This window comes from Scyliorhinus torazame, chromosome 15, assembly GCF_047496885.1.
Source record: "Scyliorhinus torazame isolate Kashiwa2021f chromosome 15, sScyTor2.1, whole genome shotgun sequence".
Classification (NCBI taxonomy): Eukaryota; Metazoa; Chordata; class Chondrichthyes; order Carcharhiniformes; family Scyliorhinidae; genus Scyliorhinus; species Scyliorhinus torazame.
In genome coordinates, this window is record NC_092721.1 from 147,311,854 (window position 1) to 147,339,702 (window position 27,849).

The following is a 27,849-nucleotide window of genomic DNA, read 5'->3' on the forward strand; positions in this document are numbered from 1 at the left end:
CACATTGTAAAAACCAACACCTGTCACCGTAATTCCCAGAAACCATGAGCTCATCTTAAAAGTCTTTTCACATCACATTTGTGCAATGAAACGTTAGGCTGCCTGTTCCTTCCCGCTGATCTGATTGGTCGTGGAAAACTGCAATTGTACTTTTGGACCAAACACACAGACAAAATTGACCTGTGGTGAAATGCTGACCATCTGACACAGCCCGACTAGAAGATTCACATCTAAAAGCCACAACTCTATAGATATGTATAACTTTATCCGACTGGCATGTTCTAGTAGTAACCCCTATTATCTAGGCACATTAATGTGATGAAATACATGATAAAATCACCAAGAGGGACAGCACTGTAGCACAGTGGTTAGCACTGCTGCCTCACGACGCTGAGGTCCCAGGTTCGATCCGGGCTCTGGGTCACTGCGTGGAGCTTGCACATTCTCCCAGTGTTTGTGAGTTTCGCCCCCACAACCCAAAGATGTGCAGGGTAGGCGGATTCGTCACACTAAATTGCCACTTGATTGGGGGAGAAAAATAATTGGGTACCATTTCCTATTTGACAATGAAGGCTCCATTTTAATTTGCGGAACGTGCATTGCTATTACCATGACTGTGTGTTGCTGTTACCATAACTGCATTGCTGTCACCATAACTGTACATTGCTATTACCATAACTGCATTGCTATTACCATAACTGCAATAACTGCATTGCTATCACCAGAACTGTACATTGCTATTACCATAAGTGTGCACCCCGACTAGAATGACCAATCCCGCACTTGACGTTTTTCTTCCCTGATTTCCAGGGTTCTTTTTTCAAATCTGTGCTTTGTATTTGTAATAATTTAAACCATGTCCATTGACAAAAGTTTAGCTTAACCATGCGTTAGAGTTGCTACCTGTCTCAACACTAGTGTGCAGGGAGGTAGGTGTCCGCATGTTACACCCAACAATATGTTGGTTCGGACACGGGACGGAGTCCGGAAACCGAGCCAAACGTTTGCAAACATGTTCCCTCTCTGTGCAGCTTGCGATGCACCGCCAGCAGGGCGAGGCGCCCAGTAAACTCTACCTGCACATGGTCAAATATATTTTAAAACATCGCACATATGCCCAGCGAATTCTCAGTTTTAGGACTGACTGTTTACTAACATCAATCCCGCTGAGCGAATAAATGACAACTAAGTAAGTTTGGCCATTGAAGAAACTCCAATTCCCATAGGACAGTGCTGGGGTTTTTTTCCACGCAGACTCAGACCAATGATTGAATCCCTTATATTGGGAAGTGGAGGAGGCTGGAGGGGCAGTGAGGGAGCAGTATTGTAGGAGGCAACAGTCCCAAGTATTAAGACGAGGCAGAGGGAGGAACAAGTGTGACCTGGGGTACTGCAGCTCAGATGGGTCACACTGCAGCATTGCCAACTTTAATTTTCCAAACACGTGTATGTAAAGACAGATAATCTCCCCCAGCCCGTGCTAACAGAGACAGCCTTTGGGCAAAGTGACAATTTTGTTTCTTTTTTCCCCGCAACAAATAAAAGTTGTCAATCCCCTTGTACACAGATAGTTCGGGGAGCCTGTGCGGAAATGCAACAGAGTCTTCCAGCCGGGTCTGCGGGATTATAAATCTGAGCATTGCAGGAAGAGTCCAAGGCGATGCACACGGAGCTTTGACCGGAGACGGAGCAGCCGATCCTCAGCGCCCGCTGCACATTTGGGATTAAAACGGCGCTTCATTTCTTCCTGAACCAGGTGGCTCCCGTGTCCTTGTTGCTGCTGCGGGCCAGGAAGCAACGTGGAAATGTTGGCGACGGGGAAAGTGTCACCTTGCCCGTCCCGTGAAAACGAACAACTAAACTAAATTCCGCTGTGTCTCCCCGCCGGCTGAAGATGGGGAGTGAAGTCTGTCTACTTGCTGTTTGCTTTGCTGTTTGAGGATTGTTTTCTCCTGGCTCTGATGCTGGGGCACCTCTGCGTTTCTGTTCTGACCTGGGCACTTTTGCTGAAGATGTTTTAGGAGCGGAGGGGGTGTTTGTGGAGGGTCGCCGCATTGTTGTGTCTATTATTGAAGCTGCAGCCAGTTTGGACGGGGTTAATGATGAGAAGGTGCAGGGTGTACCCGGGCTGCCTCCTCCTGTCTCTTGCTGCTTTCCTGGCGGCCCCGGCCCCGGCCAGTGCTACCGGAGAGTACTGCCACGGCTGGCTGGACTCTCAGGGGACTTGGCACCAAGGTTTCCAGTGTCCCGAGCGCTTCGACTCGGCCTCGGCCACCATCTGCTGCGGCTCCTGTTCGCTGCGTTACTGCTGCTCCAGCACCGAGGCCAGGCTCGACCAGGGCCACTGTCACAACGACCAGCCGGCTCTGGGCAGCGACGGCCCCCCCGGCAGAGACAGCAGCGACTCCTCGGCAGGTAAGAACGGGAGGACTGCAGGGTACGGAACACTTTGTAAAAGAGGGACATTGGGGTGACGGTCCATGCCTTTGGGCAGCGGGATAGAGAATAGGCTGAGGGGGTTAGGTGAAATAATATGGGGCTGAATGGTCTGTACCTGCTGTAAATTCCATGTAGGGGGGGGGGGGGGGGGTAATGGGGTGAGCGCTCTTCCTTCTGTTTCCTCATCAACTTGGGGACAAAACTCCTCAGATTCCCACCTTCGGCAAAACAAAAAACCCGGTGAAAAATGGTCTGTCGGGAAACCTCAACAGGGATGAAGAGGGGAGGGAGGGTTTTTGTTGTGGTGGTCGCGTCCCATTGAAAAGTTTGTGCCTTCGGAAGTTTTAATCTGTCGTCACGATTATCAAAAACCGGGCACTGGGGGAGGGCACATGAAAGCAGTCCCGGTTGTTCACACCGGTTAGTGTGTGAGGTACAATCCCAGGGGAGAGTGTATGTGTGGGGGGGATGGGGGATATGTGGGGGGGGGGATGGGGGATATGTGTGGGGGGGGGGGGGGGGGTTCTGGACAAATAGCGGCAAGGTGCAGTGTGGATCCATCATTCTGCAGCAATGTGGGCTACTCACTCCGGGAAAGCAGCTCCACATCAACCTGCCAGCGAATGGAGTGGGACAGAGTGGCGGGGTGTGCCGAGCTCAGTCAGGGGGAGTTTGCATATTAAAGAAGGCTGGCCATGGTCACACGTTAGTTCTTGCACTGTGAATAACAGCTGGGAAGTTGTTAACGATTCACCCAGTTACAGTTCTTCATTATAAATGAATGGACAAATTCATCTGCATGCCAACTAATCGACTGCATTTTTGTGTTAGAAAGTGTAGATGCTATCTTAACATTAGTTTATTGTCCTGTCTCGAAACCGGTACATGCAAAATGTAAACTCCGGACTTCAAATTGTTAGTCCATTAATTTATGTGGAAAAGTTAAGCCTTGTCCAGATTGCGGCAAGTGATAACTGCAACGTTAACATGGCCAGCGGTGCACTTCACAGTGTGATTCAAAAGACCACACAAGTTAACCGGGCCCCCAAAAACATCCAGACAAAAACACAACAAAATAACCAGACAAAATAAATAACGTGGCATCGTAACTTTCCCATGGCTTCCAGCCCCAGCGGAACGAGAAGTTATTTGGAGCGAGATCATTTAAACTCACCCGGGGTTTACTTCCATGTGAGGTAGAGCTCTTGAAAAGTCCACTTGCTGCTCAGAGTTATTTTGTCAATCAATCCAGTCCGCCTGTCTCATGTTGAGTTCCTCTTCATTTTGGCACAATTTGTTTCACCATCAGTTTGACCCATTCGGGATTTTTCTGAGAATACTTGGGGCACAGACCTTGACAGCACTCCTACACCTGACACTCCGAATAAAGCGATTGGCGAAGCTCCCCCCCCCCCCCCCCCCCCCCCCAATCAACCCCAACTCAAATTATTTTCATATCCTTCAATTTTGAATGTAAGGAGGGGGGTCCTTACCCGTAGTCTATTATACAATGAAATAAATCGCTGTAAACGTTTTAATGAGGTGATTAAATAATAAATGAAATAATAAAGTATAGTAGTAACACATCTGACCTGCAATTCTTGCTCTGGAGTCAATCAGCAACATTTTGACATCCAAAGATGTGCAGGTTAGGTGGATTGGCTATGCTAAAAAAATGTCACTTTGTGTTCAAAATGTGCATGTTAGGGGGCTAGGGCAGGGAGTGGACCTAGGTGGGGTGCTCTTTCAGAGGGTCAGTGCAGACCCCATGTGCCGAATGGCCTCGGGATTCTTTTAAAAAATCTGATTATAGGGCATTCCTTTACAATGCACATTAGTGTAGGAATGTCAATGAAAGCAAGAGCAGTAACATCTATGTCTTCTGAATAATTGAAATAAACAAGTTAGCAATACTTTATTCATGATCAAAACCATTAAGGGACTACATAATGGCGTGCATTTGCAAGGTGTCACGACTTCTTGGGAACTGGCTTGAAGTCTAGCCAGGCTGAAGGGACACCAGCATTTGTTTTATTCAGATCCCAGGAGGCTGCTGTGTTAGCTCCCAGTGTTTACATTGCTCAGATGATTCCTGGACACAGAATGAGAACCATGAAGAGGATCCATTATTTTATCAGGAAAAGGAAATTAAATATGAGACAGTGGTGCAAACGAACTAGCCACGGGCTAGTGTAAACACATTGCAGATCCCTGTAAGGGTTTGGCCAAAGGCTTTGTTTCATAGTGAGCCCAGGAGCACATTTCTGTAATAAAGCTGGTTCATCTGAAACATTTTGCAGCCAGTATTCCAGCATGAACTAGATCCTATCGACTGAAAAAATTTGTCAGCCACCACACTGCTGTAATTATATAATCTACAGGTCTTATCCCGGCTCTGGGTCACTGTCCGTGTGGAGTTTGCACATTCTCCCCGTGTTTGCGTGGGTTTCGTCCCCACAACCCAAAGATGTGCAAGGTAGGTGGATTGAACACTCTAAATTGCCCCTTAATTGGAAAAATGAATTGGGCACTCTAAAATAAAAATAAAAAATATTTGATGAAATAACAAAGAGTGCTGATGATGTTATATGTGGGTCTTGATACAGCACCACATCTGTAAGTAACATTAAGTCCCAGGGGATTCAAGGAACAGTTGCAGCAGGGATACAAAATTGGCTAAGGGACAGAAAGTGGAGTAATAGTGAACATTATTTTTGAAGTGTACAGTCATGTACTACAGGGGTCAGTCGGCTCAATACTCTTTTGGTATATTATCCTGGACTGGGGAATACATGTAATCATTTCAAAGTTTGCAAAGGACATGAAACTTGGAAATGTAGCAAACAACAACAGAATAGAAGGCCATGAAAGGAGTCTTATGAGTTTTATCATTGGGGAAAGGAGTGCAACAATGAGACACCAGTCAGGCCACAGCTGGAATATTGTGTTCAATTCTGGACAGGACATTTCAGTGAGTTGCAATTGGGAATGCGCTGCCTGAAAGTGTAGTGAAAGCAGTCAGTAGTAACTTTTAAAAGGAAATTCAATATTTAAAGGGGGAAAAAAAGTCACAAGTCATGGTGAAAGTGCAGTGCGGCTAATTGGATAGATTTTCCTAAGAGCTGACACACATCTGATGGGTGAATCGCCTCCTCCTGTGATGTATCTTTCCATGTTTCTGTGAGTTCCTGAGCCACAGTGACGTAGAAATTTAAGTCCACTAAATATTGGTAAAGCGACACACTGATGTTCACCCAAAATGCTATGTTATTCGGAGGGTCATTACCTGTTAATACAATAATTTAAATATAATATTCAGCATATTTCCCCTTTGGTCAAATGAGTTAAAATAGGTTATGTGACCACTATATTCAAAGTTTATTAGTCTTTTTGCTGAGAAAAACCTGTTGAAATTGATGTTTCTAATCTTACAGCCAAATAATTTAATTTTCCCTCCCATACCAACGTATTAAGCCGTACTAGTAAATTAATAGAAAGGAAATAACTTAAACCCAGTCATTTAATTAGTCCAGTAAGAGAAACCTGTCCATCCCTCCCGGGTTTCAAGTAAATAGTGAAATCTAAAGCAAGAGCTGGGGTGTAACCTGAAATATAATCCAAATGCTAAGGATTAAGAAAATATTAGATTGGTACATTTGTTATTTTGGCTTTTGCTGCTCAGATTCATGGATTTAAATTTTTTTTTAGAGTACCCAATTCATTTTTTCCAATTAAGGGGCAATTTAATGTGGCCAATCCACCTACTCTGCACATCTTTGGGTTGTGGGGGCCAAATCCACGCGAACAAGGGGAGAATGTGCAAACTCCACACGGACAGTGACCCAGAGAAAGATCGAACCCGGGTCCTCGGCGCCGTGAGGCTACAGGGCTAACCCACTGTGCCACCGTGCTGCCCCCAGATTCAAGGATAATTGCAGTTCCACCCATGCTGGTGTGGATTTTGTAATTTGGTCCGTTACCGTGGTCCAATTAAATTATTTTATACTATCATACCTCCATCAGTCGAGATGTATCAAGCTGCAATGCAAATCTCACTAGAAATCCAAATAGTTAGTAAGCTCTGATGCTACCAGACCTAGAATGAAAACCAAGGTGTTTGACTGGTTTCTCCATTTATGGACAATTTATCATCGGATAAACAGACTGGGTGTTCAGTTATATCAAAGAACAATACAGCACAGGAACAGGCCCTTCTGCCCTTCAAGCCTGTACCGGTCATGATACCAATCTTGGCCAAAACCCTCAGCACTCCCTTGTGCCGTATCCCTCTATACCCATCCTATCCATGTGTTTAAAAGCAAATTACTGCAGATGCTGGAATGTGAAACCAAAGAGAAAATGCTGGAAAATCTCAGCAGGTCTGGCAGCATCTGTAGGGAGAGAAAAGAGCTAACATTTCGAGTCCAGATGACCCTTTTTCAAAGCTTTGATGAAGGGTCATCTGGACGCGAAACGCTAGCTCTTTTCGCTCCCTACAAATGCTGCCAGACCTGCTGAGCTTTTCCAGCATTTTCTCTTTGCTATCCATGTGTTTGTCAAGACGCCTTTTGAACGCCGTTAATGTATCTGCTTCCACAACCTCCCCTGGCAACGCGTTCCAGGCACTCGCCACCCTCCGTGTATAAAAACTGCCTGGAACATCTCTAAACGGTGCCCCACGGACCTTAAACCTATGTACCCTGGAAAAGAGTGCCCGCCCATCCACTCTATCCATAAATCTCATTTCTATTTGTGGAGCATTGTTCGTACAGAATGGCGGCTGCAGGTGCACTTGCATTTTGTCGGTGCACTTTAAAAGTAATTCACTGAACTATCTTTAAAATACCTCACAATGTGATACAGTGCCATGTAAATATAAGTAATGGTATTATTTATGCTGCATTCTGAAATTGGACTTTGAGGCCATTCCAGCCCCAACATGCACTGGAACTTGTGCATGGGTATTTCTGCAGGCTGCACTGCTGACTTTAGATTGGACAAAATACCCAAAATGCTAATTTCTCTACTTTACTGGCAGAGGTGAATACTTGCACGATTATGTAATGCTAATTATAGCTCTGTGATAAATAAAGGGACCATAACTTTTGGCGTTCATGTGCACTGCGTCATAACTCCTTTCATGCGTTGGGATTTTCTATGACAACATGCATAGAGAATCTATCAGGGTATGTGAGCTTGTAAAGCAACAGAATATTTGATGACAGTGTCAACTTGTGTGAAAAAAAACCTTTTCAACTCACACGGAGATCGCTCACTCAAACTTGCCATAATTGGCAGCAACAGAGAGTTATCTTGCTGTATTTGTGTTTTGACACCAAACGCTAACTCTGAAACATTTCCACCATCATATTCCATTGTGATTGTGCTATAGGTTTTATTCAAGCTGAACTGATGGTCATTTGACTTTCAACTAGATACTGAGGCTGAAATCCTAGGGCTGCCTCTCATCCAGAACCATCAGTGCTGGACTGAGCCCTTGGGGATTGTTGTTTAGAGGAAGAATAATTCCACATCTGAGAACTGGGAAAGTTGACAACACACAGAAGCAATACTAAACTTCCACAAATCATTGCTATGCTACAATTGGAATATTGCGTCCAATTTTAAGTGCTGTATTGGTACGAAGAGGCCAGAGAAACTGTAGCTTTTTCATTGGAACAAAGAGTGAGGGCAAGCTGCAACAGAGGTGGTTAAGGGGAGACAATTATGCAACTGGTTACAGAGACGGTAATTAGATTTTAATTTTAAATTGTCACAAAAAGAACAAGGGGGTTACGAGAATTTTTTAACATAAAGATGAAATGCTCTGTCAGTGCTGACAGATTTCAAAAGGCGGCAAAATAAATATTTAAAAGGGGAAAAAAACATGAAATGCAGCTTCTGCTAGTCATTCAGAGTGGTATTGTCTGTAGGCAGGTGGAACATGTTCACATTAGATCACCAACCAAGCTATAGGAAGATGGCAGCAACAAACAAAATTCACTGTCCTTCCAATATCAGTTTGTTAGAGGTTTACACTCCCCTTTCTACACACTATCGGCAGAACTTTCAGGATCAGGCATATAACTGTTCTCGTCCTTGCCTCCTTGCTTGATTGTCTTGAGGTTGGTCTCAGCTATGTGATGGATTGGAAAAGAGTCTGGGAAGAAAGGGAAGAAACTGGAGGGAGATGGGGATACAAGCAGGGTGGAAAGTTGGTTTGGTGGGCAAGAGGAAGAGGAGAGATGCAGTAGAGGAAGCTCAATTGGTGGTCTCTACCATGGTGACAAAGAACTCTACGAGCTCCTCACTCTTGTTTAAAGGTCAGGGGTAGGTGAATGGAGTTTAAAGAGATAAGTCAGCAGAGAAAGGAACCACGGGGTATACTTACTCTTCAGGATAATCTTGAGTGGGTGGACATTCTAACGGAAAATGTGGAGAGGCAGAGCCCAAAGCAGTGGGTGGAGTGAATGAGATAGGAATGACTGAGTTGGGAAGGTTAACAAGAAAGGAGAATGGAACATTTGGGGTTGCTACTGATTAGGACACCTGTGGGCCTTTTAGCTGATGCCAAGGGGGGCACCAGTGCTTATTTAAGGGGATTCAAATATGTGGTGGGGACAGGGTAGGAAGGCTGAGGAGTAGTGATTGGTTTGAATAGGGGCAATGTAGTGTGTGTGTGTGTGTGTGTGTGTGGGGGCAGTGGCACAAAGTATCAGAGAGGGGAGAAAGGAAAGGGTATATGGCCAAGAGAGAGAAGGGCCAAGAAAAGAGAACAAGATGTAATGGACTGCGGTCCGGAGCAGCAGCCATAACCCACATTGAAATGAACACAAAGGGTTATTTGGGCATGGGTAACAAATAATGTATATTTCTGACAAAGGGGAGTACTCTGAATACATTTTGAAAATCCAAATTAAATCCAATTTGATCCTGAAATCAAAGAACTGAAAGGGGAATAGTCTCATGCCCTCTGTGCTGTGCACTTATGCAGCTTATAGAATGGCAATTTCTTATCAAACTTGTTTCACTGCAGGGATAAAATCAACCAATTAAACACCAGAACAGTTTGCATTCGGAAATAAAGGCAGTCTAAAATATGTTAAAATGGTTGTGTAACAATTATTGTTTTCTGAATTATTTCTATTTCTATATTTCACAAAGCAAGCAGAAATAGCACGGAATATACACATTTTCAATGAGCCTTGTAACTCATTGCTTTCATTACAAGCAGCAGACTTAGCTGTAACAGGATGTATTTGAATTCCTGTCACAGTTCTTTTCCGCCCTCTCCTCAGTTGTATCCCGAGTATTGCAAACCACCAATCCAGTAGAGAATTCAGGAGAAACCTCTTTCATCCAGAGAATGGTTAGAATGCAGAACGTGCTACTACAAGGAGTAGTTGAGGCGGATGACATAGATGCAATGAAGAGGAAGGTAAAAAAGCACGCGAGAGAAAGGAATAAAAGGCTATGTTGATAGGATTAGATGAAGAGGGGAAAGAGTTGGCATGTCTGGAGCATAAGCACCGACATAGTCCTGTTGGACCCAGTGACCTGATTTTGTGTTGCGCCTTTCATGTACTCTGCTGCCTGAAGGCAGGGTGGCGGGGGAGTCTGGAGTCAATTTCATAATTATTCATAGCCAGAAGTAACCACATTAGCAATTGACCAACTAGTGGCACATTTGCAAGAATTGTTTCTGATCCTGAAGGCCTTCCAAATAATGCAGCAATCCTATAAAACAAATGATGCATCCAGGAATCTCATTTATTCCAATGGGTCACGTATAGTTCTCTTAACGTTTGAAGTATATAGAACTGTTATTCTGTAACACATAATATATTGTTTCACTGTGCCATCTTAATATATTTGTATCTTTATACTTCTGCATCCACTTGTCATAATCATGTTCAGTATTACTGTTAGTCATTTAGGCGAGGAGAACATCATTCCTGCTAGGCTAATGTGTTCCACATTTATTGTCAGTTGTGTTCTTTTCATCCTGTAATATTTATTTGTTAATAATATGGTATGTTTCTTTTCCTCCAGTGCCAATATACGTGCCTTTCCTCATTGTTGGCTCGGTGTTTGTGGCCTTTGTCATTGTAGGCTCGTTTGTGGCAGCTTGCTGCTGCAGATGTCTCAAGCCCAAGCAAGAACCACAACAGAGCAGAGCTCCAACAGAAAATCGCCTCATGGAAACTATCCCCATGATCTCGAGTTCTGGCAATCCCAGAGGATCCTCATCACGGCAATCCAGCACCGCTGCCAGCTCCAGCTCCAGCGGCAACTCAGGGGCGAGGGCTCCCCCTCTAAGAACACAGACAAACTGCTGTCTGCCGACAGAAGGGACAATGAATAATATATACTTGAATATGCCACCCAATTTCTCAATGATGAACTGCCAGCAAGCCACACAGATTATGCCACACCAGGCTCAGTTTTTACACCCTCAGTATTTGGGTTATGCCGTTCAACATGACTCTTTGGCAATGACCCCTACGCCTCCTTACATAGATGGGCTGCAGAATGGTTTCCGACAAATGCAGACTCCCTTCCCTCAAGTCAGTGGGAATACTGAACAGATAGTGTACACAACAGTAACTGTTTAGAAAGATGCTTCTCAATCTTTGTAATATCTGCTGTGAGAGGGCCACTTTTTTGAAATGTAACATAACTCGATTTGAGTATTTTGTAAGCAGTTCTTTTGTCAAATTTATCTCAGGTGAAATGGCAAAAAAACTGTGTATATGGAAAAAATGTTTTAATTTGCTACCCCATTGATGACCCTGTGACTATCTGATGGTTAGTGCTGTCATGTTGATGCTTATGGGAGGAGCTGATGTTTAGTTCTGTCCTATTGATGCTCCTGGGAATATCTGATGGTGAGTGCTGTCCAATGACTGCTCTTGTGATTGTCAGTGCTGCTCATGTTGGTGTTGGAAGCATTTGGTGGTGAGTACGATAATATGCGCAATGAAGGGAGTATACATTGGTCATTGTTGCCCACTAATGAGACCAACCCACTGAAAACCTTGGATGTACATGATAATATTGTCTCATCGATGGCTGTGGCAGTCCATGCAGTTAGTCCTGTTCCATTGCTTAAAAGCAGACAGTTTGACAGCACTCACGATCACACGTTAAGAGTTCATAGTGAGAGTGGGCAGTAAAACATCAGGCTAGATCTCACAGGCTCCGGAGACAGTTGGAGATTGGATGTAGCCCCAAAGAAGCGGAGCAGGACCCCTCAGAAGTCAAAATGGAATGACTCAGTGGGAATTACCTTACTCCCCAGCATCCTGAAAAAATCTGCAACCTGCAACCCTGAAATAGAGTTGGAGACTTTGGACAGTTCAGGCCTTCCCTGGATAGTTACCTAGGAAATATTCAGAAAAAAATAAATAGCATTCCTACAGTGCAGAAGGAGGTCATTCGGCCCATCGGGTTTGCACCAACACTCTGAAAGAGCACCCCACCTAGACCAACTTCCCCGCCCTATCACCGTATCCTCACCTAACCTGCACATCTTTGGACTGTGGGAGGAAACCGGAGTACCCGGAGGAAACCCACGCAGACACAAGGAGAACATGCAAACACCACAGTCACCCAAGGCCGGAATTGAACCCAGGTCCCTGGCACTGTGAGACAGCAGTGCTAACCACTGTGCCACAAAAAATCCTTATTTAACTGCTGGGTAATTATACAACTGATCACCCCACCTCCTTGGCCCCAGCCCAAGCTGACCCAATTGCAGCACCTGACTCCACCCCAACAGCCCCCAGACACCCCAACCCAGCCTGATCCCCCCCGGGCCCAACCTTACCACCCGATCCAGCTGCCATCCTACCCCTTTACCTACTTACCTTATCTACCTGACCCCTTTACCCATTTACCTCACCCACCCTAATCCCTCATCTTACCCACCCTACCCCCATACCCATTTACCTTCTCTAGCTTTTCAAAGAAGCTTTGGGACATTTAAATGCTTTACTTACAAAATATTGTAATTGGTGCTGTTAAAAAAAATTAAAGGTGGGGGGGCTTCTCAGGTTCTCTGAGGTCTCCTGCACTTGCGTCAGTTTAGAAGGATCCTTCATCAGCAGACTGCCCAGAAAAATTGGAGGCAGGGTATTTTCTTTATCAGACAAGGGGTCAGAAATAGGGCTTCCATTCCTGATCAGATGATTTGAGCCAGTACCTTGCGTGGTCACTACATTAAGTAGACAACTGATCTGATAAGTGACCACACTATCTGTGTTTACCTCTTTACCAAAAACAGTTCTATTTCATAAAACCACGTGCGGATTGTCAAGAATGACTTATACTTGCCAGCCTCAACACTTCTGTTTTCAAAGATGGTCAATCGATTACTTTATTGAGTGAGAGAATGCCTTGGGTACAGCAATATTCATTTTGTTGTAAAGGATCACAATTCAGTCCTAAAAAAAAGGAAAACTCAAATACATGTTAGTCAAAAATGTTTTTAACTCTTAAGCAATTTTGACTACAAATTTGAACTGTGAGGTTTTCTTGCACCTTGGCTGCAGCAGTGGAAAAACATTGCCTTTACATGGCCAATTCTGTTAACAGCAATCCATCCAACACGAGGGGGGTGTAACATAATCTTTTCATCAAATTCAAGTTTTCTAATAAATTAACTACCGTTTAAGGGGTTCGCACTTGCTGTCATTTCATTCAACAACTAAATGTGTCTAAAATTGAACAGTTGTATCAATTTTGAAGGAAAAATAAATGAACCTGAAATCTAATTTCAGTTACATCGTGAGTTTGTGTCCGTTCCCGGCTCAGTAAATTTAATTCGGCCTTCGTTCCCAGTTAATTCAGAGAAGTTTCCAAATAAATCTAGGGGATGTTTAGTTCATTCTCATTTGTTTCAAATAGTCTAGAAGAGAATTTTAGTTGTGATGATAGTATTTATTGGAACCCTCGTCAGTAGACTGCAAGTGGAGATTTTAGTTCAGAATCAGTTTGTTTTGAGTACTCAACTATTGATAGTATTCGAGCTACCTGCATTTTATAATATTCACCTCAACAAAATCTTCAAAAGTCCAAAACAGAACACAAATGCTGATCCTTTTTTGAAATTGTACTGTAAAATATGCTATGTATGTTGCAGCAGTGTATAATCCCCAATTTTAAAGGTGGATACTGTGGTAGAAACTTTGAACAACTACAAACGAGCAGCTTTCATACTGGATTACCTTGCCAAATGAACGAAATATAGACCAATGAATATCTTGAACACTCCGCTTTATTTCAGTTTTTGCAGTGAAAACATGCATCCAACTCAGTGGTATGTTGAAAATGTTGAATAAAAATATTTTTTAAAAACTGTGCTGAAATCCTGACGAATAGCATTTGGGTATTGAGACCATCTATCATCACTTTCTATTTAAAACTAATTTTTTGTAATCATTTGTAAGACAATGTAATTTAACCCTCAGTACCCAAACAACCATTCATTATTTGGATTGAAAGAGTGAAAACTATGCGAACAACAGAACTTTATGCAAGAGAATCCAATGATAGATATATATATATAAAGATGACAACAATTGACAGGTTAACTTGTAGCCCAGGGATTTTATTTGTACTGGTGAGGTTAAATGACATGTATTTGAAAATTAATTATTTATTCAGTGTCATCCTTAATTTCTTTGAATTCAGCAAGTTATAAACAGAATGTTCTGCTGTGTGGAAAACCACATGGTTCCTGCCTGTATTTTGGAGAATTATTGAAAACACAAGTGTCTTCATTTTTACCTCTTGTTCACCTTCATCTTCAGTTTTCCCAGACCAATGCTGGTATAATTCTTCCCTACAGTGGAACGTTAAGTGGACAACATGGATGTGAACTCAGGCTAGAGAGCCCATACTTCCTTTTAACTTTCACCGGGTTATCAAATCAATCCACTTTCTCCACTCCACCCTGTCCATTCACCATGTCCAGCCAGATGGTTTTGTGATCCCCCACCTTTCCCATGTCTCATTGGAGTGTTGCATGTGCTATCCACAACAATGTGTGAAATCAGTAGAAGAGATTGGTCAGAGGAATTGAACTTTGATGCTGTGGTGGGCTGGGGTAGTATGTTGATGTTCCATCACGCTGCACAACTTGGACTCTTGTGTCTTGCTTGTGGGTACTTAGAAATTCAGGGAAATGATAGCATTTCAGAGTGTAGCGATGCTAGGATGCATGTGTTAATGATCAGTGACTAAAACAGTCTTTTGATTGACCCAAAATGAACAGGAAATTCTTGGCTCAGGAGACTGAGAGCTTCTGTTAGTCTTTGGAACAGGAGCAACTTTATTGGCTTTGGTCCAATTTTCTGTTCAGTTTAGAAAGACCCAAATGAGCACTTGCTGCAAAAAGAACAGCCTCATGGACCACAGTGGCCAGTGTGTATTTCACATTGTTCTCAATGATTTCTCTGAACCCCCCCACCGGTGAAATTCTTTGCTACAGCCTTTTTTGTACCATAGAATTAATATAAATTTTATTGTGCAGAAATGTTGCGAGTGAAAGAGAAACTGAATTGTACAGTGTATTTCCCTTAAGCTAATGTTGTACACATTTTATTTGTGCAAAATATACACAGACTAAGATACAGACACGTCTGTAATATTCCAAAGGTCATTTGTGTATTTTTTGATAAACAAAATTACATTTTCATAATAAACAGTTGGCACAGAATTTCTTCTCTCACATTTAAATTGAGACATTGGTTCAGATTTCCCCTGAGTTGTGAAGGAAAATGAAATGAAATGAAAATCGCTTATTGTCACGAGTAGGCTTCAAAATGAAGTTACTGTGAAAAGCCCCTAGTCGCCACATTCCGGCACCTGTTCGGGGAGGCTGTTACGGGAATCGAACCGTGCTGCTGGCCTGCCTTCAAAGCCAGCGATTTAGCCCTGTGCTAAACAGCCCCTAAACAGGAGGTTGCAAAATGGGGAGAACTCAGATACGAGAAGTGAAGCGAGGGCTAGAGGGCCTAAAACAAACAACTGGGATGAAGTCCCAAATAACTAAGGTGGGCCTTTTAACCAGCCTGTCTCGGCACTTGGCCACCACTGTGGCTGCGGCTGATTTGCTTCCAGGGGCCAGTGGGCCCAATTCTATTTTACGTCTGCCGCCGCCGAGTGAAAACTGGGTCTGATGGGGCATTTCCTAATCAGGTGGATCTGCCATGTTGAGAAAGTTTGCAAGCTCGGGTATGGCCTACAGGATGTTTGTCCCTCTTTTGATTTTTAGATCCTCTAATGAGTTTCCTTTAGTGACAAATCATTCAAGGACATATTTTGTGACCCATATGACTGGAAATCCTGGATGTAGTGGGTAATCACCATTTTATCTGGGCTGGTTAGGTGATATTCCACATTTGAAAGGTTTGGTCAATTAAAAAGCAGTTTTCAAAGGTTATTCCTATTAGATTGAACTAAGTTGGCTTTGTTCACAAGGATAAATAGCCCAGTTTTAAATCGATCTTTTCCAGTTGTCAGTTCAAGCAGGCTTTTCTTTTAAGGTTAGGAACGTCTAAAATCAAACTTATTAGAATGCTTGGGCATTCTTCTAACCTTGATTTTCACCATGTGAAATTTTTAGTCATTTTCATCTGTGAAAAGTCATGTGTTCCATCTGAAACACAACTACTTGTGGATTGACATCAACAAGGGCACATTTAACAAGAAAAATGCTGAGCGCGATTAAACGGAAAAGTTTCCAAGTGTCATTTGTGGCAGGCTTTGCTGGGAGTTTCCCGCCAGCTCTGCCTGTGAGTTCCCCATCGCTATCTAATGGCCCTGGGGAGTTTCTCACTGGTTTAGCCCACACTTGGAATTTTTTCATCATTGGGGAGCTAAACTCAGAGATCAGGCCGCCATTTTGAAAGGGTGCCCGATCTCTTAGTGAGCTTGTGTGGCCACCACACCCACCACCTATGGGCAACGTCACCCCATACACACATGGACATTACTCCACACCCCCAAGTGAGGACACCCTGTTATCGGGTCCCTGGGCGCCCATCTCTTTAGGCTCCCCCACATCCTCTTACAGGCCCCCCATTCCAGGATCCCCACCTGTCACCCCCCCAATCTTTCAGTCCCCTTACGTGCCCTGCAGCCCCCCACCCGTCATACCCCCTCCACCCTCCTTTCATGGGGTGGCCCCATTGGGCCCTGATCCTTGGCAGTGCCACCCTGCCTGGGCACCTGGTAGTGTCAAGGTGCCTGCATTCCAAGTGGCAGGTCAGGGGGCCACCCTGCACTATTCTTAGCCACCCAGGGGCCCCCGATGGCCTGGGCGATCCCCCGATTTTGTGTGGACCAGTGCTGAACGGCAACGATACATCAGCTGAACCATGAAAAAGTTTGAAAAATATTCTAATAAATACTGACATTTGCTATTTCAGAAGGCCAGCATATACACAATGGTCCAAATTGTCTTCTGTGCTGTAACTATTCTATGATTGTGTAGAAGTCACAAGAGATTTAAACATCGATTGTGGTTATACTAATGAATTAAACTTGAAGAGTTAAGCAGTAAGTCTAAATTGACAGTGACGGCAGTAAATTATGGTATCAACCTGGTAAGGGGCTGAGTCGACAGCTCGACACTCTCTTAATGTCACTGATGTTTCACAGGACTCAAAGGTACAAGGTGATTTGCAGTTTGATATGGTGTACTGTGCCTTGTAAATATAGAACCACTTACACATAGGAAAAGGCCATTTGGCCCATCAACTTTATGCAGGTATTTTTTTCTACATGAAATATACAGATTACAACAGTCTAACAATTACTAATTGAAATACAAGAGCATATATTTTGTAAATCTTCCTTTTGATCAAAATATTTCAGAGTTTATTCTGGACATGCATCTGGTTACATACACCAAGCAATAATACTGAATTCGCATTATGTGAATTACAGTAGAAAATAATTTTCACAAAGCTAAAATGCATACTTCATCACATGCAACTTTACAGATTCTAAATTGTTTATATTTGCTTGGTGCTGTGCTGGTGGATCAGAGTATTATCCAGTGAGACGGTAATTAATGTATTATTGGGCGGCACGGTAGCATAGTGGTTACCACTGTTGCTTCACAGCGCCAGGGTTCCAGGTTCGATTCCCAGCTTGGGACACTGTCTGTGCAGAGTCTGCACGTTCTCCCCATGTCTGCGTGGGTTTCCTCCAGGTGCTGCGGTTTCCTCCCACAAGTCCAGAAAGACGTGCTGTTAGGTGAATTGGACATTCCGAATTCTCCCTCATTGTACCCGAACAGGCGCCAGAGTGTGGCGACTAGAGGATTTTCAAAGTAACTTCATTGCAGTGTTGATGTAAGCCTACTTGTGCCGATAATAAAGATTATTACATTTGGAAGGGCCCTGTTTTGATTCCTGATTTTACTGCGAATCGGGTTAGGCTAGGGTAGCAGTAGGGTTCATCAATTAGCTTCAATACCCTGGGTTCACAAAGAAACCACTCAATGAAAATACACATGTAGTGGTGCGTGAGAATGGGTTCAATTGTGGGTGCCATACTCCTATGATTGAATAGTTTAGTCATTGCCTGGCTCGTGCATGAAAAACTAGACATGCGTGAGATACCAGATGACAAAAACAATGAGTGGAACTAGATTTCAACAAATGGACAACATCTACAAGAGTGGCGGAGAGGAGAATATTGGCAAGGCAAGGGTAAACATCAGTTGGACATGAATCATTTATTCAAGAATTGGGAGGCTTGCTGACACAGCATGTTGTTCCAACAGTGTTAAGAATTGCAAGTTCATGGCCTGAGACACATAGAGAGTTCTCTTTCTTGGCCATACCATTGAAAGGAGGGGAGGAACATTTTGATATGAAGATAAATTTAGATGCTGGATCTTCTCTGTCCCACCATGGCCATTTTAAAAGGATCTCTCAGTCTGACTCAGACTTTGAAATATGCCATTCTATAGTTTACAGAAGAGCATAGAACACAGGGCTCTAAAGATAATATTTTCTCTGTTACTTTGGCCTAAAATGTATGACAGTTATGTTAGCATTTAAAATCGGCAACAGGTGCTTATTTAAAACATTCAACAATGAAACAAATATAAGTCTAAGTTTCTCTTGGAGAAATATTTAAGCTGCGATTTGAAAACAGGAGAAAACCCAAAACAGGGATACAGCTTATAAAATGTTTATTGGCAACTTTTTCTGTGTAACATAAGCAGGTCCACACTGTTCCAAAAACTCTTAAATTATTATCTACAGCATCCATGAACACCACTGTCAAGCAGTTAAAAGTTAATAGGAATTTGCTCCAAGTGATGGAAAGAACCACTGCAATTTATTTATTGTATTAAAAGTACCATTGAACATTAACAGGACAAGGGAAACTGGAGCACTGCTAGAAAAATATGCAGATCTATGGAAGCCCCGCTGCTCTACAGGGAATTAATTTAATGTTACTCTCCAAAGCATCACTCCATTCCGCAGACACAATTTACAAAGTTGCATCCAAAAGGATACTTAAACAGACCAAATTTAGAAATGACACACAAAATGCACGATTTAATCTGCTGATAAGTAACATATCCAGAATTTGTCAGTGGACCAGCTCGTAGTGGCCCCTTGTATTCAGATGAGGAAATTGCAATTCTCTATACACAAGAGATTTTCAAAGCCATGGTTAATGTGAAACAAAAGTGGTCACCATATTATTATATTAAATAGAAAAATTGTTAATGTGATGAAAAGACATTGTGCAGACAATGTAAATTGTGTAACCTTCCTTGCTTTAACATTTGCACATTTTGATAATTCTTATACAATGTAGATTTTACCTGGCCTATATCTGAATGCCCTTTCAACTAATGAAAAAAAAAACTGCAGACACCAACTATGGCACAGACAGGATTTCTTTTGCCTTGCTTCAGTTGATCGCTGAACCAAAATTCTAAGGGAGTTCCATACTTCGGAGAAAAAATTGTAATATTCATTTTCTTCTTCACTCATGGTCTCCCCAGGTCACAGACTGGGCTGGGTGAACTGGAAGCTACTGCAAATTGTAACCTACTGCAAAATCTCTGGCTTGGAGTCCTGTGACTGGCTAGGTGAGCCAGCAGCCTACATTGGTGCTTATGCCATGTGAGGAAGCACCCTTTAAGTCTCTCACTGAGAGGGAAGCTGAAATCAGGTGATTATTGCATAAAGAACTGTGGGTGGAGATTTGCATTGTACCACTCCAATTCCAGCACATTAACTTGCTGAACCACCAAATTACTTGTCTATGACAAATGGATTTTTCTGTATTTAGTAATTAGAATGCTATATGGAAACATTGTTGGGGAATGTTATAATACATGAGAATACTACAAAAGCATTAAACAAATCCACCACAACTCCAAATCGTTCAAAAAGAGAGTCCCAGATGCTTACTCATTTTGATAGCCTCCTTCAGGTATGGTTGAATAGCTCTGATGTCATCTTTTTATTTCAAATTGTCAAGTTGCTTTTGGGCTTGCAAGTTACAACAATCACAAGATCTCACGCAGGCAGTGACTTCCACTGGGAGAATAAATGCACTCACAACCTTTCCCAAGATATTGAACTACCTGAGGCATACGTAGAACAATCTTCAGCTTATGTGGGTCAAATGAGTTAAATATACAATTGCCTCATCCACCATCTTAAGTTCAAGTAAAATTAACTCATTAATGTGTTTGACTGTATGGGGAGGGGGAGGGGGGGGGGGGGCAGTGTTGGCAGTTTGATTCTGTTCCATATAAGATACAGTACTGTTTTAAACAATTATTTCTCACAAGCACCTACAATTTTACATCATTAAAGTCTGACCAGAACAGCAACACAGTAATAGTTTTAGATACAGCATTAGATCTCAGAAGTCAGTGCGAGAATTAATGTAAGTCAAGCTAGTAGGCTAAGGCCACAGAAATGAGGAATCCATTAGTTTGGCTGCCACTATTTTTTGTCAGCATGCTCAAATGTCTGATAAAAATTTCCATTAGTCCAATACGGGAGGAAGGAAGTGGTGTTCAATCTGCAGCAACCTTCTGTTTGGTGGTGTCATACGACCGGATCATTTCACTCTGTGAAACCACACCATGTTCCTCTTGAGAAAACGCATAGCCATCTGAAATAGAACAGAGTTATTAAACACGATTGATCTAAATATCTAATAGTATATTCGTATAGCCTACTTGTGACACTAATAAAAATTATTATTGTTGTGAAACCACTTGCAGGTCTAATTAATGGATCCTTCTTGATTTATATAGCAACATACTACATTGGTTGCTGCAGCAATCTAATGTCCTACATCCACATATACTGAGGTAGGATGTATTTCATGAGAAGAGATGATTCAAAAGGCCAAGAGTTTAAGGTATAAAGAAAGTTTAATGAATATGTGTTCAATAATGTTTTCTGGAAACAAAATGTGATCGAATTGCAATGTTCAAGATTATAGAAAGAGCGTTGAAAAAGCAGTGTCAAGCAACTTCTTTCCTACTGTTTAATGGAAGAAACAAACCAGGCAGAAGAGGCATTTATGAAGAGACAGGGGATGGAGGAATGTGCTGACAGCTATTGTCTTAGGTATCCCAAACAAATTCATTTCCCTGGACATTGATTCTATCCATGGCCCTAGCTACTGACTGAGAGCGAACCAGATTATTCCCAACCTTGGCATCCTATTTGACTCCAAACTGAGATTCCGACGCAAAGTCCGCTCCATCAGCAAGTCGGCCTATTACCATTTACACAACACTGCACATCTCCAACCTTGCCTCAGCTTATTTGCTACTGAAAGTCTCATCCATGCCTCTTGCTACCCCTCTTGTACTTTAGAGGACAGAATTTTTTGGATGGTGGGTTTCCCACTCCACCGCCATAAGATTTGGCTGGGAACACATGCTTGTCAATCACTGCAGCCCTGCAGCCATTTAGCGCCAAGGTGAAGGCCCCATCTCAGCTCTGTAGTCCCAGCAAGTGGCAAGGACAGGAAATACAAACAATCTTCAGATTCTAAGTCCTGGAGGTCCAAGTAATTGCAAGGCGGGGAGGAGTGGAGGAAGGTTGGTCCAATGTGGCAAGAGGGTCCATGAGGCTTCCATCTCTGCTGGGCTCTACATGGGCCCTTGAACTCCACCTGCCAGTTCGGGGCTCAGTCAGGCTGGCTTCCTATGGCCTCGCCACCCCTGTAAATTTGCAAACTGGTATGGGGCCGACAGGCGACCCTGGGACGATTACAGGCTCGCTTGATGGCAAACCTGCTGCCCAGGGACAACAAAATTCTGTCCATAAACATCCAGAGGTCTGCTGTCCAGAACCTAACCTGCACTATGTTCTGTTCACTCTTCACCCCTTTGGATTGGATTTGTTTATTGTCACATGTACCGAGGTACAGTGAAAAGTATTTTTCTGCAAGCAGCTCAACAGATCATTAAGTACACGGGAAGAAAAGGGAAGAAAAGAAAATACATAATAGGGCAACACAACATATACAATGTAACTACATAAGCACTGGCATTGGATGAAGCATACAGGGTGTAGTGTTAATGAGGTCAGTCCATAAGAGGGTCATTTAGGAGTCTGGTGACAGTGGGGAAGAAGCTGTTTTTGAGTCTGTTTGTGCATGTTCTCAGACTTCTGTATCTCCTGCCCGATGGAAGATGTTGGAAGAGCGAGTAAGCCGGGTGGGAGGGATCTTTGATTACGCTGCCTGCTTTCCCCAGGCAGCGGGAGGTGTAGATGGAGTCAATGGATGGGAGGCAGGTTCGTGTGATGGACTGGGCGGTGTTCACGACTCTCTGAAGTTTCTTGCAGTCCTGGGCCGAGCAGTTGCCATACCAGGCTGTGATGCAGCCCGATAGGATGCTTTCTATGGTGCATCTGTAAAAGTTAGTAAGGGTTAATGTGGACATGCCGAATTTCCTTAGTTTCCTGAGGAAGTATAGGCGCTATTGTGCTTTCTTGGTGGTAGCGTCGACGCGGGTGGACCAGGACAGATTTTTGGAAATGTGCACCCCTAGGAATTTGAAACTGCTAACCATCTCCACCTCAGCCCCGCTGATGCTGACAGGGGTGTGTACAGTACTTTGCTTCCTGAAGTCAATGATCAGCTCTTTAGTTTTGCTGGCATTGAGGGAGAGATTGTTGTCGCTGCACCACGCCACTAGGTTCTCTATCTCCCTCCTGTATTCTGACTCGTCGTTATTCGAGATCCGGCCCACTACGGTCGTATCGTCAGCAAACTTGTAGATGGAGTTGGAACCAAGTTTTGCCAGGCGGTCTTGTGTGTACAGGGAGTAGAGTAGGGGGCTAAGTAAGCAGCCTTGCGGGGCCCCGGTGTTGAGGACTATTGTGGAGGAGGTGTTGTTGTTCATTCTTACTGATTGTGGTCTGCTGGTCAGAAAATCGAGGATCCATTTGCAGAGTGGGGAGCCAAGTCCTAGGTTTTGGAGCTTTGATATGAGCATGGCTGGGATTATGGTGTTGAAGGCGGAGCTGTAGTCAATAAATAGGAGTCTGATGTAGGAGTCCTTTGTTTTCGAGATGCTCTAGGGATGAGTGTAGGGCCAGGGAAATGTCATCTGATGTGGACCGGTTGCAGTGGTATGCGAATTGCAGTGGATCAAGGCGTTCTGGGAGTATGAAGGTGATGCGCTTCATGACCAACCTCTCGAAGCACTTAATTACGACTGAAGTCAGGGCCACTGGACGGTAGTCATTGAGGCACGTTGCCTGGTTCTTCTTTGGTACCGGTATGATGGTGGTCTTCTTGAAGCAGGTGGGGACCTCAGAGTGGAGTAGGGACAGATTAAAGATGTCCGCGAATACCTCTGCCAGCTGGTCCGTGCAGGCTCTCAGTGCACGACCAGGGATCCCGTCCGGGCCCGTCGCCTTCCGAGGGTTCACTTTCAGGAAGACAAATCTGACTTCGGAAGCTGTGATGGTGGGTATGGGTGAATTATGGGCTGCTGGGGCACTCGACAGCGGATTGCTGGTTACCTGCTCGAACCGAGCATAGAATACATTGAGTTCATCGGGGAGGGGTGCGCTGCTGCCAGAGATATTGTTCGGCTTCACTTTGTAGCCCGTTATGTTGTTTAGTCCTTGCCACAACCGCCGAGAGTCTGTCTGTGACTCTAGCTTGGTTTGATATTCTCTCTTGGCATCTCGGGTGGCTTTGCGGAGGTCGTACCTGGATTTCTTGTATAGGTCAGGATCGTCAGTCTTAAACGCCTCAGATCTGTCCTTCAGTAGGGAGTCAATCTCGTGATTGAGCCATGGTTTCCTGCTGGGGAACGTACGTACTGCTTTCTTTGGCACGCAGTCGTCCACACATTTGCTGATGAAGTTTGTGACAGTGGTGGCATACTCATTTAAGTTGGTCGCTGAGTTCTTAAATACAGACCAGTCCACTGTCTCTAAGCAGTCACGTAAGAGCTCTTCTGTCTCCTAGGACCAGCACTGCACAACCTTCTTAGCTGGATTCTCCCGCTTGAGTTTCTGCTTGTATGCTGGGAGAAGGAGCACCGTCTTATGGTCTGATTTCCCAAAGTGCAGTCAGGGGATGGAACGGTAGGCGCCCTTGATTTTTGAGTAGCAGTGGTCAAGAGTGTTGTCGCCCCTGGTGGGACAGGAGATGTGCTGGTGGAATTTTGGCAGTACACTCTTGAGGTTGGCCTTGTTGAAGTCTCCGGCCACGATGAACAAGGCCTCCGGGTGTTCTGTTTCATAGTTGTTTATAACTGTGTATAGTTCGTCCAATGCCTTCCTCACTTCTGCCTGGGGTGGGATTTGACCGCTGTGATAATGGCTGAAGTGAACTCACGTGGAAGATAATATGGGCGGCACTTCACGGTCAGGTATTCCAGGTCTGGGGAGCAGTAGGTCACCAGGGTCGCCACATCCAAGCACCAGGAGGAGTTGATGAGGAGGCAAACCCCTCCACCCTTCGCTTTGCCTGATGATGCCGTGCGGTCCGCCAGGTGAATTGAGATGCCTTCAGGTTGTATGGCACAGTCCGGTGAGGCGGGGGTGAGCCATGTCTCTGTGAAACAGAGCACACAGCAGTCCCTTTGCTCATTAACCCAAATTAGCTACCTGTCTGACAATGTCTCAGTTTTAAACTTTTTATCCTTGTTTCAATTCCCTCCATGCCCTCGCCGCTACCCATCTATGTAACCTCCTCTAGCCCTAAGAGCTTCCAAGATATCAGTGTTCCTCCAATTCTGGTCTCTCCTAATTTTCATTGCTCCAACATTAATGGCCATGCCTTCAATTGACCATGCCCCAAATTGTGGAATTCCTTTCTGCCTATTGGCCTTTCTCTTTTCATTAAAACCTACATCTTTAACCTTATGTGACTCAGTGTCAAATTATTGTTCGATAATGCTCCTGTGAAGTGCCTTGGAATGTTTTACTATGGTCAAGGTGTTGTATAAACTTTGTTGAGAGGGGGTTGAATTATAAAGGAAGGAAAGGCTTGTTTGAGCCTACCAATCCTCTCCTGTTATTATGTCATTCTTAGGCTCTATATGCTTTTCAAATCAACTGCGTACATTGTGGGGCAGTTTCTAAGGAAGCCAGCTACTTTATATGTGGCAGAGGAAAATGTTACAAAAGCTAACAAGTGCTAGGTGTGCTGTTGGCTTGTATGGGAAAGCTAAGCTAGTCACCTGGCCCCTGGCCAAACAATATGTCTGATTTTGATGTCCATATGACATCTGGCAGCAACAGTGCCAGCTCGTTAACAATGTCAGTTTACCAACAGTGGTTTCATCTTCTAAGCCTCAATTCCAGTGGGCTTTGGTCAATAATAATTTGGTTGTAAACTCAAAAAAAAAAATTAACAGAAATGGATAAGTTATGCCTAAACTTAAGGTTTCTTTTGCTGATTTAACCAAACTGGAAACAATACTATACCCCATGTTTAGCCATGTAATGAATGGGATAATGGATGCGATGGGCGGGATTCTCCCACCCTCCGCGCCGGAATCGTGCCCGGCGCAGGGGCGGAGAATAGCTGTTCACGCCGGAAATCCGGCACGACAGCGCTCCCGCGATTCTCCGCTGACCCGCCAGTCCCGCGGTCGATGTGGCGCCGATTGGGGCCGTTGGAACAGGCCCCCGCGGCGATTCTCTGCGGTCAACCGGCCGAACTCCCGCCGGCGTGGTGTACATGTGGTACCATCCGGCGGGAGCTGGGACCCGCGGCCGCTGTGGCGGTCCTGGTGGGGGGGCAGGGGGTATCTGATCCCGGGGGGGCTTCAGCGGTGGCAAGGCACAAGATCGGGGGACACCGATTGGTGGGCCATCGCGATCTGGGAAGGACCTATCTTCCTCCGCACGGGCCCACTGTGTGGCTCCGCCATGTTGCAGCGGCCACACGGTCTGGCTAGCAGGGCACCGCCGGCAGGCAGAGCTGCGGGACGCACGCCGGGGCTCTGTTAGCCCCCTGGAAAATGGAGAATCACCCCGGACCTTCGAGGAAAAAGTTCGGAGTGATTCTCGCCCGTTTTCCGGCGGGCATGGGGACTTTGTCCCCAGAAGGGAGAATCCCGCCCCACATCTCAGTAAGGAACATAGAACATACAGTGCAGAAGAAGGCCATTCGGCCCACTTCCACCTTATCCCTGTAACCCAATAACCCCTCCTAACCTTTTTGGACACTAAGGGCAATTTAGCATGACCAATCCACCTAACCTGCACGTCCTTGGACTGTGGGAGGAACCCGGTTCTCCCGGAGGAAACCCACGCAGACTCAGGGAGAACGTGCAGACTCCGCACAGTGACCCAGCAGGGAATCGAACCTGGGACCCTGGCGTTGTGAAGCCACCGTGCTAGCCACTTGTGCTACCGTGCTGCCCTTAAATCTGGTGAGAAGGTGTTTGTGATCTAATCAAATGGGAAAACCCAGGCTAGAGATCTAAACAGCCTGCTCTTGTTCCTACAAATGTAATTTTTTATAAACAGGACTTTTCTCTTTACTGTGCAGCACATTTCCTTTTCCAACTTCCATGTTACTGTTTTCCTTAATTTATTATTTTCTTTGCTCTTCTCCCTTCACCTGTGAGTGGTAACAAATGCAGTGGCATAGTTCCCATGCTGCCTAGACAGTCTCTGGTGTCTCATTTGGAGGTCACTCTTCACATAAGAGTGAGTGAGTGTTGATAGTCTACCTGGCTGATTCTGTCCTAAATTACTTGCATTTTCCAGCAGCATTAGCTTGGTTTAGGTAGTAACCATCATCTTGCTCAAGGATTGAGAGGTCAATCCACCCTCTAGGCTTCTGCAGAAAAGGTAGGTTGAAGCTTCAGTGCAGTGTTGAGGGATTGTTACATTGTTGGAAATGTCATTTAATGGATGAAACTAGGGCCGTGTCTAATTATGCATTTGTTCAAGTAGGAGCACTCAATCCACCAACATTCTTCCTTTAACCGACAGACAAACATAAATTAAATAGTAATTGATCTGATCAATGTGGAATCTTTCTATTTGCAAATTGACTGTCGTGTCCACCAACACAATATTAATTTCAAAGTAATTAAGAGCATACAAAGACATTTGGGATGCTTCTAAAACTTGTAATAATGTGCTTTCTAGATGCAAGCCTTTGCTTTAGGGATGACTAGTCACTGATAACCATCAACATCCTTGATCTCCTGTCCCTAACTCAAAGGTGCTGAACTAGGGCAGCACGGTGGCGCAGTGGTTAGCATTGCTGTCTCACGGCGCCAAAGTCCAAGGTTCGATCTCGGCTCTGCGACACTGTCCGTGTGGAGTTTGCACATTCTCCCCGTATTTAGTTCCATTATCATAGAAGATTTGCGTGGATTTCGCCCCATACGGTTATGGTTTACTGGACAGCAGTAATTCCCATGCTTTTTTATGCTTTGGAGACTTGGACACTCCACAACAGGCACCTTAAAGCACTGGAGAAACACTATCACCGTTGCAAAATCTCCCAAATCCAACAACAGCATCCTCTCCCAAACCACCATGCCCACATCAAGGCACAAATCACTCAAAACCAACTCCACCAGGTGGCACATGTTGTTCATATGCCTGATACAAAGCGCCGAAGCAACTGCTCTATTTCGAACTTGGTCATGGCAGGAGATTCCCAGGACTGCGGAAGCGCTTCAGGGATGTTGTTACAACATCCCTTCAGCGACGATTTATGGGAGTCCTGGCTTGTGGCCAACCAAAATGGAGGTTTATTGAGAAGACACCCAACATATCAAGAGACTTTGTTGGTAGCACGCAGAAGTGAGAGAGCGTCAGAGAGAGCACACAAACCTCCAACAACTCACCTGCCCAACCCTTCAAGCTTAGGACATAGATAACATAGAAAGAAGGGCAAATT

The 27,849-nt window shown here is 44.4% G+C and overlaps 2 protein-coding genes across 5 annotated transcripts in view; one reads left to right on the forward strand and one right to left on the reverse strand.

The window, feature by feature from the left end:
- The first annotated feature begins 1,230 nt into the window (after positions 1-1,230).
- Positions 1,231-13,800, forward strand: shisa2b (shisa family member 2b). The gene is made up of 2 exons (XM_072476907.1): positions 1,231-2,415; positions 10,492-13,800. Exons 1-2 carry the CDS (start codon positions 2,100-2,102, stop codon positions 11,052-11,054), a joined length of 879 nt encoding a protein of 292 aa, XP_072333008.1. The 5' UTR covers positions 1,231-2,099; the 3' UTR covers positions 11,055-13,800.
- Positions 13,801-17,177: 3,377 nt separating this feature from the next.
- The window catches only part of atp8a2 (ATPase phospholipid transporting 8A2), an 890,601-nt gene continuing 879,929 nt past the window's right edge, over positions 17,178-27,849 (reverse strand). For all 4 annotated transcript variants that reach the window (XM_072476889.1, XM_072476890.1, XM_072476891.1 and 1 more), the window contains one exon: positions 17,178-20,607. In XM_072476889.1, coding sequence (XP_072332990.1) covers positions 20,510-20,607 — 98 coding nt within the window. In that variant the 3' untranslated portion in view covers positions 17,178-20,509. The remainder of the gene's footprint in view (positions 20,608-27,849) is intronic.